Raw genomic sequence first — 17,783 nt, 5'->3', positions numbered from 1 at the left:
AGGAAGAATCCTCGGCAATTAAATCAAATCAAAATAAGGGATTATGGATCAGATTCCTGGCTTGGATTCTCATGAAAAATGAGAATCTAATCGCACAGTATGTTCAGCGTCGATCATCTGGGGAAATAATCATCACTTCCATAATAATTAAATTCAACAAAAACTAAAAATGAAACATAATTAAAATTCATTTGAAATTTGGAAGGAGATGTATTTAAGTTGTGGCTTGCAATCTCTTAACGAATTAGAGAGTAGAGAAAAATATGGCACAATCGGTGCAGATTCAATCATCTAACTGAAATGCTCCCCACTTCCCTCTGATTCTTAAAAAAAACAAAGAAAATAGAAAACAAAGAAATATATATATATAAATTTAAAAATGTTGGCGCATCTGTATGCATAAAACTTGATGGGAAACAAACGAAATGCCAGAATCTCAGGCCCAAATTGATATAGGCAACGTACAGCGCTGAAGTCGCTATTTTAATACAAGCGCAACAGTGACTCTAATTTATTACCTTCTTTTACGAAAATCCCCAGCCGAAGATAACACAGAGAGAGGGGAAAATTTTAAAGAGAGGATGAAAAGAGTTAGGCTGGGGGAGCAAGAGGAGGAGGAGGAGGCGGCGGATTATAAGTCTGGAAGAGATGACCAAGCCCTAATTTTCTTGAAATTACAAGAGTAACCTTGTCTCCCCAATTGGGTTTGTTCAGCTATTTTTGGGCAAAAGATTGGGGTCGGGCGGTGGGAAGTTTGAATAATAGGATTTTTGTTTTTCTGCAGCCCAAACTCATATTACTCTTAAAGCCCAAAATAAGAGAGTGAAGAGTCCACCAGTACCACCATTATGACCCAAAAAAAAAAAAAAAACAGTCTACAATCAACAAAATTGGATAAAAGGAAAGTGCATTAACTACCACAAATCTATTTACCATAAAAATAGAGCATTTAAGATGCCAACCAAGAATTTCCTTGTTTCACTCATAACAATCAAACACAAATACTCAGAAAAGAGCAATAGTAAGAGTGGGCTGTCAACAAATATTAAAAAAACCAAAGTAAATATCATGGTAATGGTGTTGTTGTTTTACAAAAGTAAGAAAAAGTTAATTAAGAAGCCTCTTGGGTATCCACACACAAATGCAAAGATAAGAAGCTGTGGTCAAGTTGAAGAGTTCAACTCAACTCACAAATGCAACATCTACATTTTTATCTTCCTATTCTATCATCAGCAGCTTCATCACTAAAGGTTCCAGTACCATAAAAGTCATCCTCACTCCCCGTCTCTATAAAGGATACATCATATGACAATATGAAGAACAATTTAAGCAGATAAAACAACATGCATTAACACAAGACACATGATACATCCATAACTTTTTTACATAATCACAAGAGTTTTCTTTGTTGCTTGTGAGCTTCATCGATAATGAGAAAAATTGAGGTAAAGTTTGATAGATAACTGTGTAGTGTATAGCAGCATCCATGGTTACCAAATGATTCAATTGGTTAGATGAAATGATATTGCAACTTGACAGAGTTTGATTGGTCGGCCATGAAGAAATATAGGGTAACAAAACGCCCATTTTGGTGTAAAGGCAGGGAGTCATCTTGTATTCATCCCACCATGTGCAAACTTAAGAATTTACAATATAAATAAAACCTATGTAAACTAGTGATAAGATATATCAAAGTAACAAGATTACAATATCAAGGTAAGCTAAGATAAAGCTAGATCCATTTATCTCTATGATTTGAATTATTATTGAAGATGAATTGTCTCTAATAATATAAATGTATTGTTTGGTTATATGATTGACATTAAATTGGGGTATGTAAAATAAAAATTAATGTGATAATAAAAAAAGAGAAAATCAATGAGAGGTCTTGTCGATTTAAAAATTTTGAGATTTCAAGTTTAATTTTTCATTCTAAGTGGATTTAGTTTAATTTTATGTTAAATTTATCTGTATCTAATTGCATGCTAACTTGTTAATTAATTTTTTTGTTCAACTTATTTCATTAATTCTTTTTATGGGAGATTTTTTATTGTATTGGTAATTTGTGACTTTATTAGAAAAGCAAAGAATAAAAAGGATATTTGTAAATGAGTCGTTATGGTTGGTGAGGGACGATAAATAGTGGGTTAGGTGAGGTCAAAAAGTCAGCAATTCGCATATCATCTTCTTCTAACAAAGCTGCCCAGTTTTGATTTTTCATCTAAAAAGCACAAACATTTGAGCAGAAATCAGTTAGGCTTAACACTAAAAGCAATGGCTTTTGAGAAGATCAAGGTCGCCAATCCCATCGTTGAGATGGATGGTATCTCTCTTTCTTTCAGCTTTTCTTTTCCCCCTATCCGCAGATCTCCCTCTCTCTGCTTCTGGTTCTGCTTTCTCTTTCAGATTCAAATTGTTTACTTTGCTTAGAATCAATATTAGCTTCGCATTGAGATCCGGACTTGTTCTTTGCTCTAACTGTGGTTGATTTTCGATTGGATGCAAAGGTGTTGATCCGATCATTATATTGACATTTCTTTCTTTACTTGATACACTTGGGAAAAAGAAATAAAAACCAAAACTTAAACTGTTTGTGGATGCCAATCTGGACTTGTTTTGAGTCCATAACCTATGGAGATGCCGCTAGTCTCTATCACCAATCAAATTAATCATCTCATATCTTTATACAAGTTTACAATAATAATAGATCCTGCAACATTTCATTTTGAGAAACTTAGGTCATTTCATTTTCTGTAAACCATTTTTCAGTTGAGTTCTAGAATGTGGGTTTAGTAAATGCGAAAAACAACTTTTTTTTCAAATATATATTGAAGCAGTTAAAACATGTTTTATTAATTTCATTTTTCTGCTATTGTGAATTTCTATTTTCTCAGAAATCTTTTTCATTTCGATCAGCCTAGGCTTTGCTTGGCTGGAAGATGGAAATGAGGAATGAAGGAAAAAGTTATAATGCAATGGTTAAGCTCCAAAGCAGGAAGCTGAAAAAGGTTTCCATCCTCCATAACAAGCAAAGCCTTTCCAAATCTAAAAGGCCAAAAATGGAAAAGAGGACTGTTTTCAAATCAAAGCCAAGAACATCCTTTTCACTATTTGTGTGCTAGGCAGTCCTTTCTTAATCAGCTGTTTATTCGATTATGTTGACTGTTATGTGATGTTTTTAATGAGCTCTTATGCAGTAGGCAGGACTCAGGAGATCTTTCATTAATATATAACTAATAAATTTGCTACAGCATGCTATCGTACTGGCACTACATGGCTTGTCGTGAAAAGTTTACTCTAGGGAAAAGAATAATTTCTTGACATTGGATTGAGCATGTTGTAGAAAACCTTTTAGGAAACTACATATATGCATATATATGGCGAGGTATGACGATTGAGTTTTTGTTGAGGAGGGAAGATATCTTTGAGTTTTATAAATTTTATGAGAAGAATGCCACAAGGCATATCTTAAGCGTTTTAAGACTTTGACAATGTTGTACATTATACCTTGCAGTTTCTTTGTGTTGGTTCTGTTGAATTGGCATAATCACTATTAGAAATTCTTTTGTTGCTGAACGTTCTTATATTTCTCCTCCTGATCCCATGTGCTTGTTCATTTATGTGCCACAGGAGATGAAATGACCAGAGTTATTTGGAAATCTATCAAGGATAAGGTGATTCATTGATCTGAGTATGATGCTTTGTATATAATATTTGTCAAAAGATTTAAAGATAGTTTTTGTGAACTTAACATCCTTCGATTTTTCTGCAGCTCATTTTTCCCTTTCTGGAGTTGGACGTTAAGTACTTTGACCTTGGCCTTCCATATCGTGATGCCACTGCTGACAAAGTTACAGTTGAAAGTGCAGAAGCTAGTCTTAAGTATGTTTTTGTTATTTCTTTCTAAAATTCCTACATAATGATAATATCTCTTTGGACTAATATTTAGTCAATGCTGTTGTTCCTAGTGGTAACTTAATTGGGTCCATGTACTTGCATTTTATTATAAGAGTTTTCTTCTGCTGCTGATCCCTAGTACTTTTGGTTCTTATTTTAGGTACAATGTAGCCATCAAGTGTGCTACTATTACTCCAGGTATACATTGTTGAACTATTCTGAATTTCTTGCTGGAAAGAAGCAAACATTTACTTGTTGAATTAGTGAAATTTGGATTCTTACTAGATGGTGATATTCATTAAAGTTTGAAATTGGGCAAGTTCTTACAATATGGTGTTGGTGATTGTCAGATGAAGCTCGTGTTAAGGAGTTTAACTTAAAGCAAATGTGGAAGAGTCCTAATGGGACAATTAGGAACATTTTGAACGGTTAGCATTATTGCATTCATATCTTCACTGAAAAATTTTCCTATTATTTTGTGTTGGTTCAATAACTAGCTATTTTGGTTGGCATAAACTTTCAGGTACTGTCTTTAGAGAACCAATTATTTGCAAAAATGTCCCGCGATTGGTCCCAGGTCTCTAAGTTTTTTTATGTTGAAGTTCTATATGTTTTATTATTATTTTTTTTACATTTATATGAAGTGACACTGACTTCTTGTCTCATCAGGTTGGACGAAGCCTATATGCATTGGAAGGCATGCTTTTGGTGATCAATATCGAGCAACTGATGCTGTCATTAAAGGAGCTGGGAAACTAAAACTCGTTTTTGGTAAATCTTTTCTTTGATTGATGATTCCTAAGATTCCGTTGCTTTTTTACAATTGGTATTTTCTAATTTTCAGCACAACTTCATTCATAAATAACTGGGTTATTGATTTCTGTTGTTTGCAGTGCCAGAGGGACAAGATGAGAAGACAGAATGGGAAGTTTTCAACTTCACTGGTGATGGAGGAGTTTCATTGGCCATGTATAACACAGATGAGGTCTGAATCTATAAATCTTTTGATGGTCTTGTTGAAGCCAAATTTGTTTGTTCTAGTTGTGGCTGATTTGTTTTGTTTTACATTTGGCTGGGGATGCAGTCCATACGTGCTTTTGCTGAGGCTTCTATGAACACTGCTTATCAGAAAAAGTGGCCCCTTTATCTTAGTACCAAAAATACTATTCTTAAGAAGTATGATGGAAGGTATGCAGCTTGCTTAAATAGTCTTGTGCACTTCATTTTCAATTTTGACTCCTATAAACATGTTTGTTTATTCAATGAAGATTTAAGGACATATTTCAAGAGGTTTATGCAGCTAAGTGGAAATCAAAATATGAGGCTGCTGGGATATGGTGAGTAGGGATCTATTTTATTTAAATGACATTATTATTGCTTATATTTATGTCAAAGATTGATTTAGATGATTTAATTGAAGGTATGAACACCGTCTCATTGATGATATGGTGGCATATGCTGTCAAGAGTGAAGGAGGTTATGTGTGGGCATGCAAGAACTATGATGGTGATGTCCAAAGTGATTTCTTAGCCCAAGGTTGGTGCTACAAACTAGTAGTAGGCAAAGAAATGTTACCCCTTTCAACCCCAATTTGATGGACTTTACAGCCATAAAGGCTCTGAAATTTGTTTTGCATTATTCTTGTTGCATGCAACCTATATTGGCCAGGTAACTAAACCTAAATTGCTTTTTGTAGGGTTTGGATCTCTTGGATTGATGACATCTGTGCTGGTATATCTCATGTCTACAGTTTCTTTTCTCAACTTTTATCTTCTTATCTGCTGGTGGAAATAATAAGTTTATATTTAAGACGTTATGGGTGCATTTTATGCACAGGATAAGATAAAATAATATAAGGAAGGGAATTGGGTTAGATAATATCTCGTATCTTATGTTTGGTGTGCACAAAGATTAAGAGTAGGTTTGGATAATTTTTATTCTATTCCATATTTGGTGTGTGCAAGATTAAGAGTTTGGCATGATAATTTTTGTTATTGGTCAAAATTACCCCTCATACCTTTCATCCTATCCCATAGGATTAAAAATATTCCTCCCCTCCACTGTATTGAGTCATCCTCTCCCCTTCAGATAAATACCGAACCTGGGATGACATGCTTTCTGTTTTATCATACCCGACATCCTATGCACCGAATCTGCCCTACTTGAAAATGAATTGGTTTACATTTCAGGTGTGCCCAGATGGGAAGACAATAGAAGCAGAGGCTGCTCATGGTACAGTTACGCGACATTACAGAGTTCACCAAAAGGGTGGTGAAACCAGTACAAACAGCATAGCATCTATCTTTGCTTGGACACGTGGGCTTGCACACAGGTAGTAATAGGACTTGTTTATTTTCCTCTTTATGTTGGTATTGAATGAGATTATTTAAATGTTTACCAAAACTACCAAGTGAGAATATTAATTTTGTTGTTTACAGGGCAAAATTGGATGACAATCCCAGACTCTTGGAGTTCACTGAGAAACTTGAGGCAGCTTGTATTGGAGCTGTGGAATCTGGGAAGATGACCAAAGATCTTGCACTTATCATTCACGGGTCTAAGTAATTATTTATCAAGCACGTTTTATGCAGTTTAAATGACAAGAGCTTACAGCATATGGCCAATGAATTTGCAAATGCGTATATACATACATTTGATATGTTAGTGTGTTTGGGCACTCATGTTTGTTGTATGTTCACTTGCATGCATGCATATATGCAATTATACATAATACGGTTGTAACATTCATATGAATGATGCAGGCTTGCTAGGGACCAATACCTGAACACTGAGGAGTTCATTGATGCTGTGGCAGAAGAGCTCAGAGCAAGACTTTCTATTAAAGCATGATTTTAAACATGGTAACTACGTCTAACTTGTCTTGCTACCAAATGACATTTATTTTGCAGTTTCAAAATGTTTCTGTGTATTAAGTCCTGACCAAGTCCTTTGGCTTGTTTTGTTCCTACACCTGAAAGAGATCATTTTATTGTGAAGATAATCATATCAACTAAACTTATTTATGCTGTGAAATTTAGTTGCAATGAACTCCTTGGCAAGTGGTATGTTTCCAATAGATGCTTTACCTGTGGTAAATATGGGAACGTAGTATCTCTACAGCATGTTTCTTTCTTGATATATCAGAGCAAGGTGTTGTTGAAATTTCTTCACGTAAGTGTACGTATTATAACAAGTAATATAGAAGTAGGGTGTCGAATCCCACAAGGAATTGCACCAATTACTAAAATTGTGACAAACTGATTTTATCCAAGTAATCCAAATTAAAAATTAATTAAAAGCAAAACTGAACTAACAAATTTAAACTAATAATTAAATGACAAAATTTACTGGAAAAACAATTGATTAAAAACCTAGAATTATGATATCCCTCCACACTTCATCTGAATCATCTTTCTCTCTAGACTTATTTAAACGGATTGAGTTGCTAATCTAGAATTTAAGCTATTTACAAGTCTTTGTTGAGGTGCAAATAAAAATCTCTTTCAATTAATTTACTATATGTTTATGTATATTCAATTGAAAATAGATCCATTAAGTTTGTGCTTTAATTTTGGATAAAGGTATATGTCCATCTTATATGCAAATCAAATTGCCTAATCAATTAAGTGAACCTAAACACATGTTATTCCACTCATGACCTAATCTCAGCTCCTTTCGTCAAGTTATATTTAAATATCTAAATCAATCTAATTAGTGATCAAGCAATTAGAAACATTTAACACAGAATTGGAATAAACAATTCATATCCATAGAAAATAGATAAAAGAAAGATAAAGTATTCAAATTACATGTTGAGTTCAAACATAATCCTAGAAAAAGTAAATTAGTTCATAATATTAACTAAAAACATTATTCAAAGAAAATGAACTAGTAATCCAAGTTAAAGAAAATAAGAGAAATTAAAGTAAAGAGAGAAACTAATAGGTTGAAGCTTTTTGATCTCAATTCTCTCTCGCATTCTCTTGCTTTTTTGCTTTGTGTTTGGTTCTTTTTCTCTAGAATAGTTGTTTGTTTTCTCCCCTTTAGAACCTCTGAAAGGCCCTTTTTATACTCTTCAAAAACCCTAGTTTTAAAAATCCTTTAAGTTGTAGAATTTTGGAAACATGACGGCTGCCATGACCTTCCCACTTGGGTGCTGCGGCACCTTGCTCTCAGGTGAGAGTATGGGAATTTCAACTTAGTAGGGTGCCTTGGCCTTGCTTTACCAGCACCACAGCGCTGTGCTCACTGTCTCATGTATGGGAGTTTGGACATTAAGGGTGCCACGACCTTGACTCTCCAAAGCAGTAGCCTTCATTTTATCTTGCTGCCTTATGCAGAAAAACTGCAGTGTTCTAACTTCAACAAGGTGTTTGACCACGATTTGATCAGAACTGGAAAAAGTGATAAACATGAAAGTTGTAGCCCTTCCTCTTAGCTTTCCAATAGTCCAAGAATCTTATCAATCGACTTCTGTAGTGCAAGTTATGGCTAAAAATACTGGAGCATGTTCAGTAAAAATCTGTACATAGCCATCTTTGCGTGGTTCACTCTCGTGAATCTTTATGCACTTAAGAACCTTCAAAGCAACGACTCAATCAGAAATGACTCAAATTAGGACTTTTAGCATGAAAATGAGCTAGAATTACTCAAATTAAAGTAGTTCAACATGCATTAAACTTATCAACTAAAAACATAATGGCTGCTTAAAACTAACTTAAAAGCACAAGGATTTAACTATTTTAACATCTAAAATGTGGTAAAATAACTCTATATAGTAGAGTTATCACAAGGTGGACTATGACTTTTGTTCTTTATTGAAATGTAATTGTGATAGACTGTGACTTTGCTCAGGAGATTAGCAATGAGTTTTAAAGGGGCTTCTTGTCAAAATGATTTATATATGATTTCAATCCTTGAATTTACTCAGTGCGGTTAATGTTTGCATCACTATCTGTTGCAGGTTCAGATATGCAAGGGTTGAGAGCTCTTGATGATGCTTTGGGGCTTTTGCAGGGAAATAATAAAAGCGTGAATGTGAGGTGAGAAGGCTGGGGATGGCATTTGATGGACATTATTTGTAAGGCTTTGATTATGCGCTATTTACTGTATGTGGATTTTGATCAATTTCCCTAGTAACATCCTTCACTCTAGCTGTGACCATATGATGAAACAATTGAGATAATGACCTCACATCATTGAAACTTATCTATTTTCTATCCTTTTGGTAGCAATTAATGGTTTGCATTGCAAAGATAATAAAACAAAATTGGAACCAGCACAAGTGGAAAGACGTTCAGGAGAGGAGAGAAAAGGAAAGGAGAGGACCAAAACACAATGAAGAAAGAAGTCAAGGAGAAAAAGGGAAAGGAGACATCAAATTTAAGTAAAGCTTTAAAGCTTAACAGATTAATATAGGTAAAGTATCGTAACCGGATTCAAGTTGATCAAAAAGTGAAAGATCCAAGTTTCAAGAAGCTCAAATCAAATATAACTCCAATTTGAGATGCTCAAATTGAAATGACCATTGCATTTGCAATGATTTGAAATCAAAATGCGTGTGATATTTCATTTCAAATCAATTAATTTTAAGATTATTATTAATTTAATATTTTGATAATGAAAATTTTCTTACTTGTTGACAAGTATTAAACTTGCTTGTATTCCTTATACAGTTTAAAAAATGTAACCACTAAGATATGAAATACTAATATTTGATTTTAGTCTTAATAAAATTTAAAATGAAATGACACGAACTTTATTCAAGTAAATCCAAATTGAATATGAGATAACTCAATCTCAAAAGGACCTAAATACACCTATTTACCCTAAAACCTGCGATGGATACAATCCCCAGGTGTTGATGGCTCTAACATGAGCTTTCTTCAAAATCAATGGAATAGAATCAAGTCTGATGTTATGATCTTGTTTTCGGGGTTCTTTGATTTGGGTAAGTGTGATGCTAGAATTAATTCTTCTTTTAATTCTCTTATTCCAAAACTGGCCGACCCTTCAAGTCTTAGTGATTATGGTTTGATGAGCTTGGTTGGAACTTGAAAGGATATATAAGTTGAGCGTGAAAGTCCTCGCCAATAGGCTTCGGCATGTCGTGGACTCCATCCTTAGTCATAACTAGTTTGTCTTTATTAAAGGTAGGCAAATTCTTGATTGCGCTTTGGTTGTTATTAAAGTTTTGGATAAGCTTGAAAAAAAAAATGGAAATGATGTTGTTTTCTCAAAAGTGGACTTCAATAAGGCATTTGATAGAGTTGATTGGGAATTCTCAGACTTAATCATGGTTAAAATGGGGTTTGGCCTTCGATGGAGGAATTGGATCAGTTCTTGCATCTCTTCAACATCGATTTCCTTTCTTGTTAATGGAACCCCAACCCGGCAGTTTAAAATCAGCAGAGGGCTTTGGCAAGGATGTCTTCTTTCTCCCTTCTTATTCAACATGGTAGGGGAATCTTTTGGACCCATGATTAACAAGGCTGTTTCTCTTGGTTATTGTATTGGAATTTGAATAGGAAGCAATGGTTTTATGGTGTCTCATCTCCAATTTGCAAATGACACTGTTATTTTGCAAGCCTGACATAGATAGCTTACTTTATTTCAAGAGAATTTTATTGGCTTCTAGTTACTATCTGGTCTTAAAACAAATTTTAATAACAGCACCCTTTATGGAATCGGCATCCAGGATCATGTGCTCCAGGATTGGGCTCATAGAATTTCAAGTAAATTGGGCTCTCCCTTTCACTTAATTTAGGGTTGCCCTTTGGTGTTAATCTTGGCTCAAGAGCTATCTTGATACCCATAGTGGATAAATTTGAGAATAAACTAGCTGATTGGAAATGTATATTTCTCTAAATTGGTAGGAGATTGATTCCTATTAAATCTGTTCTTTCTAGTCTCTTAGTCTATTATATGTTCCTGATTCGATTACCTCATAATGTTTGGAGACAATTCGAATCGTAAAATTCATTATGCTCTTAAAGAGAATGGAGGTTCGGGATTTGTGGATCTTCATGTTAAGAATGGTTCTTTTCTTAATAAATAAATTTGGTGTTTTGGTGAAGAGAGGGATTCTTTTTCGAGCTATGTTATTGCTAAAAAGAATGGTATGAATGTTAATTGCCTGTTACCTTCCTATCGTTATTATAAAAAGAACATTATATGTATGGGGCAATATCATTAGCCTGTCACTAGATAATGGTCACTTTTCAAATTTGGTGAACACAAGTATTGGTTTTCTTCTAGGTAAAAGTGATTGTATTAAATTTTGACAAGATATTTGGATTGATGATCTCCTTTTTTGTGTTGCTTTTCCATGAATTTTTGCACTTGCTTCTAACAAAATTGTTTCCTAACTTGATTTTGGCTCATGGATTGACAACTTTTGACATTAGGATATTCCTTTAAGAAGGGCCCTTTTTGATTGGGAGAGAGATCAATGGAAGCAATTAATGGAGATTTTAAACAATGTTTATCTAGATAAAGAGATGTCGATATGGAGAAAGAGTTCAAATGGTCTCTACTCTACCAATCTTTTTATAGATTGGTTGTTGGTAATGTTGCTGATAATTGGCATATGTGGAAAGGGGTTTGGGTTAACCTTGCCTTCTTTAAAATAGAGGCTCTTTGTTGGCATGTTTTAAAGTTTAAATGGTTTAAATGACTGTTAAAGGAGAGCTTTTAAAGAAGGGAGTCATTAGACATTTTTAAAGAAAATTGATTCTTTACTTCTCGCTCGAGGTCGACTCAAATGTTGATGAGGCATTCACCATTGACAAATTTTGAATGCCACCATAATGTGGCATCCCCAACAAGATACATCGTGGCCGTTGCCACCTTTTCTTTTGTCTCAATGCGGACATGTCATGACTCATTTTTGGGGATCCAAAACCAGTGCATAGACCTAGACAGGTCTAGCCTGTTAGACCCAAGTAAGCTTTTTACATCCATACATAAACTAAACAAATCATATTGTACACATAAATTTTGTGTCGAATATTTTAGACTTGAAAAATTAGGAGACAAATATCAAATATTTATTTATATATAAAACGTGGATTTACAATATCTAGGATTCGTTTCTAATAAAGAATATCTTCTAATTAGTTTCTTAAATCTTCATTTCAAGGGTCATGATGACTTTATCTTGAACGAATATGTATTTAAGGGTCTTATGATTCGATCTTGAATTTACTTCAAGATTCTACAACTTGATCTTGAATGAATAGGTGTTTAAAAGGTCTATGACTTGATCTTGAATTCGCTTTAAGGGTTTACAATTTGATCTTGAATGAATATTTTCTACAAAGGTCTATGACTTGATCTTTAATGAATATTTTCTTCTAGCGTTTTATGAGTCTTATGACTTGATCTCAGCTTCAAGGGTTTACAACTTGATCTTGAATGAATATTTTCTACAAGGGTATATGACTTGATCTTGAGTGAATATTTTCTTCAAGGTTCTTATTTTCTTAAAGGTTCTTATGAGTCTTATAACTTGATCTCGACCTTAAGGGTCTTATGAACAAATTAGAGGCTTTACTTCAAGGGTATTTTGACTTGATCTTGAAAACGAACAATTTGGATCACTTGGACTTGTAGATTGGAAATCTGGAGAGGTTTTGGTCTTTATATCTTCCTTCTTAGATATGTGGAACTGTGAAGGCTTTGGTCTTCAAAATCTTTCTTCTTTCTTGGATATGTGGAACTTTGGAGGTTTGGTTCTTCAAAATCATCTTCTTTCTCCCTTGTTCTCCTTTCTCCCTTGACCTTCTTTCTCTGTGGTTCATCAATTGGCTTGAAGGAGTATTGTATTTATAGTGCTAGATGAGAGATTTTCATGAAAATTTAGTCTCTTTGAATTTATCTTTTAATTATTTTAATTTAATTAGAGATAAATCATAATAACTAAAAAATGATCCTTTGATTGGTCAAACACTGAGTCTTTGTGTTTTGATTGGACAAATTTGAGTATTATCTCTAAAATATCTTAATTTATTTAGAGATAAATTGGATGATCAAATTTAGAATTTATCTCTAAATTATCTTTATTTTTTGGAAATAAATTAGATGACTAATAAGTAAATTTTACTTGGTCAAATTTAAATATTATCTCTAAATTATCTTAATTTATTTAAAGATAACTTAGATGACCAATAAGTAAATTTTAATTGATCCAAGTTAGATATTATCTCAAGAAATAAATATATATGACTCATAGGTGAATTTTTATTAGTCCAACTACGTATCTTTGAGATAATTCAGCCATTAAATTAATTAATTATTTTATGGTTAATTATATGGCTAATTTAAATGATGTCTTCAAGTCCATAAGGTGGTAAATAATTCGTATTTAAAAATATCTTCAATTTACTAATTTAGAACATGTGTCATCTTGTAATTGGATAACAATTTTTCTCCTTTTACACATATAAACCACTAAACATTCATTCATATATCATATAAACTATAGAAAGGCACCATTACATCAATCATTGTGGAATGCTGGCTCATAACGTGTGGAAAAGATCACATGCTCATATTATGTTATTTCAAACATAGTTTAAAATCATCTCATTAACCATGTACTTGCACCTTGATGCTTAATTGGGCCTTTGGCCATGAAAATATAAATCAGTAAAATATGCATAATGCAATGAAAAGCTACAACTCTATAACATGTTCAACATTCATAACATAAACGTATATAAAGACCAACTCGTCATGAAACATGACATGACCTTTAAGCTGCAAGTAGCTACTAGATCACACACTGAAAGAAGAGGAACGGATCACGTCTCTTGACATTGGCTGCTAGTGAAAGAGCTATCACTAATTTGCAAAACAAATATGGGAAACTAATGTGTAAGTCATAAAGACTTTGTAAGTGGATACGAAAAGTGGGTAAGTCAAGAAGTTAGAGCTTTTACACAAATATAACCTCTAAATAACCAAGCATATATAATCTTTCAAATGCACATTTATCAACTTTACAAATAAATATATTTCAAGCCTTTGAACTCATAATGAAACCTTTTGAATAAAATATTTAAAAAACAAAATATTGAAAATAGATTTACATCAAATCTTTGAGTGTCTTTCAAAACATTCAGAAGCCATACAAACCTTTAGAATAAAGCCTAAGTGTAAAACCATTTAGAATACATCAAAAAAGGGCTAACAGTTTCATTCTGTGCTTGTTGTCTCAATACCTTCAAGGGAGGTGTCGAGAATCCTAAGTGCCGTCTCGATATCTCCTCTAAAGGTGTCGAGACTTTTTCACAAAATGCTTTCTTAGCATTTAGTTTCATAGGTATCAAGACTTCTTCTTCCTAGACTTAATATAAGTTTTACATCTTAACTTTCATCCATAATTGGCTAAGAAACCTCTTTTTAAGAATCTCTAACATAACATGTATTAGAGTAACTAAGCAACTTACATTTAATCAAGTCAATGATCAAGCTAAGGCCTAGCTAGTGACTATGAAAATATCCATCTCCTATAGGACATAATGGAAATGGTATGTCCCTGATTACCCATTGGATTGATAATGGTATAACCCCCATTAACCTGGACAAATGTGGTGCACATGGGAATGGAATCAGCACTTCATTCCCGTTCTCATAAAAAGATGGTAACGGTATAGCTTCCATTACACATAGAGCTTATAGTTGTCAATGGTATAACCCCCATTAACATGGACAACCTATCATTTTATTCTGATCTATCAATCATTACATACTCATCATATAGTTCATCATTCTCATTCAGCATTGTCATGTATATGGCATTTTAAACATGTATTCATACTTATCTCATATAACATATGGAATCATCATCACATACATTGCAACATAGCATACATCATGTGCTCATTCTTATCTCTTATGGTATGTGAAGTCATTATCAAATAAATTGCAACATAGCATACATCATGTGCTCATTCTTATCTCTTATGGTATGTGAAGTCATTATCAAATAAATTGCAACATATCATACATCATGTGCTCCTTCTTATCTCACATAATATGTGGAATCAACACACAATGGTAACTTAGCATACATTATGTGCTTGTTCTTTACTCATGTAGTATGTGGAATCAACACACAATGGTAACTTAGCATACATTATGTGCTTGTTCTTTACTCATGTAGTATGTGGAATCATCAATACGTCTTATTTCAACTTGACATACATGCAATTTATACTTATCTAATTGAAATGGTGGTTTGGTCTAAATCGATTGAAAGGACTTATCCCCATTGTTGAAAACTAATATAATATATATATAAGTTTGAAAACTCTTTCAAGACATGGGTTCAATCACAAATATGTTTTCACCTTTAAATGGGAATAGAAATCATGTCAACCAAGTAACTCATCAATTCATGCTTTTAGTTTAACATGCTAAAATAATTTGAGAACGATGTATCCACTCACTTTCTTGGAGCGTATTGAACCTTTTCTTGACTTTCGACGAGTGCTTAACTTCTCTAAAAATACCAACGTTTTCTACCATGCCGAGCAACATTTAAACAAGTACCAATAACGTCCTTAGCATCATAAATCGCATTCTAAGTATAGCCTTGAGCATAAATCTCCAACTAACTTAGTCCCAATCTCTATTTATTTTGCTATTCATCATTTTAGCCATAGTCTAGTCTCCAAAACTAATTTTCATTAGTTATAGCTTTACCTTGATGAGCTTATTATGCTAGAAAATGTTTGAAACCTAGCATTTGAGATAACAGAATCACATTTTTAGGATTTAATAGAAGGTTTAGAGAAAAACCCATACACATAATTTCTGGAAAATCATTCACTTACCTCCAAAATATTGAAAAACAAGTTTAATGATTGGAAACCACTTGTTCTTTTAAGGAAAACAAATTTGAACCTTGAAAAACGGTTAAAAGAGTGAAAAACAAAAGCTTTGGCTACTGGAATAATGAGGGGAATGTTAGGTCTCGAAATTTGAGCTCTAATTAAAGGTGTGAAAATACAAGTTTATTTTTTATTTTTCGAAGTCTAACGTTGAAGTATCGATAGTTCGAGCTTAAGTCTCAATGATTTTGAAACAAAATGATTTTGTTTAGGGTTTTTCAACCAAAGTCTCGATACTTTTTTTAAAAGTGTCAATACTTTCTTTCAAAGTAGTCATGTCTTGATACCTCATGTGAAGTCTGGAGACATTCTTCATCCCATGAATCAAGTCTCAATACTTTCAGCTAAGTCTCAATACTTTGGCTCTAGAATATTATTTTCAAGTGGAAATAAGTCTTTTTAACCCCATTTGAATCTTAACTTTCCCAAAACTTATTTGATATCATTTGAAGGGTATTCTTAAGCTAAAAAGTGTTCAAAATCATATATAGAACTTCAAATCCCTAAGTCACCAAGTTAAGTTATACTTTCCATTTTTTAACTAAAAGGTTGGATTTCATATGATAGCTCGGAAGTAATGTTCTGTATCAAAGAGGAAATTCTGCAGCTTTTTCACATCTCTAGCCCTTTCGTAGTACTTAGGCTTTGGCACTTTGGCTCTTTTTCCCCTATCTCCTAAGCTAGCATTAGAGATACTTGCAACAATCACTGAAAGATTTAGTTTTTAACTGTCCAAACTCACATTGGAAAGTGCTTTTGAGCCTTTAACACAGCCATCACGATCTCAAGCTCCTCATTCTCTGATAGTCCTCAGGTGCGCTTTGCGTTATCACCATGCTTGCTATTTCGCTTCGCACGTCTCGCGTGCTATGACTCTTGGAGAACAAGGAACCTGTGGATTGAATCTTGAGACTTAAATATGGTTCTTCCTAGCAACACGACACTTCTTTTCCTTCTCTGGAATGGCATTATTTTAAAGCAAAGGTGACATCCTATTTGGCACATGACTTTTTATTCTGTAATATAGACTATTTGGTTCTCTAGAAATGATCTTATTTTCAACGGGAAGCTCTTTGATATTTTCCGACTTGTTGATGTCATTAAACTAAAAGTGGTTTGGTGGGCTAAGGCCAAGTGGCCTCCTAAGAATGCATCTGTTATAGATGTCGCTCGCGACCCCCCTTAGGCTAAAGCTTCTGTGGTGTTAAAGAAAAACAAACTAATGACTGATTGGATCAAGCCTCCTAATGGATACATGAAATTTAACCTGGATGAAACTGCTAGAAGCTGTCCCGGGGATGCTGGGATTAGTGGAGTTGTGTGATAATAACGGTAACATTAAGATTCTTTTCTCCAAATCTGTGGGTATTGTTGATTCTAATTTTGCTCAGATTTCTACTATTAAGGAAACCTTCCTTTTATCTTTAGGGCTAACAAGTATGAACTTATTGTGGAGTCTGATTCTTCTAATATTGTTCAGTGGGCTAATGATCCTTCTCTTACTCCTTGGAGAATGAGAAATATTATGTGTTTGATGAATAATTTTAAACGTAAGCTGCTCAAATAGTCAGTGTTGTACGTTCCGTGATCTGCCAATCAGCTTGTAGCACGTTAAGCGAGGGACGGTGTTGATCGCACTCATGATTTGGTTGAGGTTATCTATTGATCGTCTTTTTGTCTTTGTGCCCTGACTTTTTTTTTTAGCTTTCGATGATGCTAGGCATTTTACTTTGGCTTGTGTTGCCCCTTTTTATTTTATTTTCCTTTTTTGTTGGCTGTTGTTTGTTGAAAGCAGTTTGATTTGTGTCTTTGTCGTACTTGGACTGTTATATTTGTGGGGTCTGCACTTCAGTTGGTGTGATTCCTGATTAATAAAATTTTACCATTCAGAACAAAATAGAACCAAAAAAAAATCTACCCATTTCCCACCTCTACCTAAGCACTTGATTTTTATTGATTAAATTACACAATTAATCCTTATACTCTAAA

General features: G+C 33.7%; 1 protein-coding gene and 1 non-coding gene across 2 annotated transcripts; one reads left to right on the top strand and one right to left on the bottom strand.

Annotated features, from left to right (window-relative positions):
- Nucleotides 1-43: 43 nt before the first annotated feature.
- Nucleotides 44-142, bottom strand: LOC149526310 (small nucleolar RNA Z103). Its single transcript, XR_016352138.1, has one exon. It is a non-coding gene; the product is annotated as a small nucleolar RNA Z103 (small nucleolar RNA).
- A 1,993-nt stretch (nt 143-2,135) lies between these two features.
- LOC110427772 (isocitrate dehydrogenase [NADP]) lies at nt 2,136-9,131 on the top strand. The gene is made up of 16 exons (XM_021443368.2): nt 2,136-2,323; nt 3,631-3,674; nt 3,773-3,882; nt 4,058-4,095; nt 4,248-4,325; nt 4,421-4,474; nt 4,567-4,668; nt 4,791-4,882; nt 4,982-5,085; nt 5,166-5,234; nt 5,318-5,433; nt 5,594-5,628; nt 6,087-6,229; nt 6,336-6,458; nt 6,660-6,758; nt 8,861-9,131. The coding sequence occupies exons 1-15, from the start codon at nt 2,275-2,277 to the stop codon at nt 6,745-6,747; spliced, it is 1,245 nt and encodes a 414-aa protein (XP_021299043.1). The 5' UTR covers nt 2,136-2,274; the 3' UTR covers nt 6,748-6,758; nt 8,861-9,131.
- The last annotated feature ends 8,652 nt before the right edge of the window (nt 9,132-17,783 follow it).

Source organism: Theobroma umbraticum, unplaced genomic scaffold, assembly GCF_002168275.2.
Source record: "Theobroma umbraticum cultivar Fairchild unplaced genomic scaffold, ASM216827v3 scaffold_239.0, whole genome shotgun sequence".
NCBI classification, from domain to species: domain Eukaryota; kingdom Viridiplantae; phylum Streptophyta; class Magnoliopsida; order Malvales; family Malvaceae; genus Theobroma; species Theobroma umbraticum.
Note: the sequence above shows the minus strand (reverse complement) of the source record. Positions and strands in the feature narration are given on the sequence as shown.

Coding starts and splice junctions, on each gene's coding strand:
- LOC110427772 (XM_021443368.2), top strand. CDS start 2,275: ATGGCTTTTGAGAAGATCAAGGTCGCCAATCCCATCGTTGAGATGGAT. Junction 4,475..4,566: donor TGTCCCGCGATTGGTCCCAG/GTCTCTAAGTTT, acceptor TTGTCTCATCAG/GTTGGACGAAGCCTATATGC. Junction 6,459..6,659: donor CTTATCATTCACGGGTCTAA/GTAATTATTTAT, acceptor TGAATGATGCAG/GCTTGCTAGGGACCAATACC.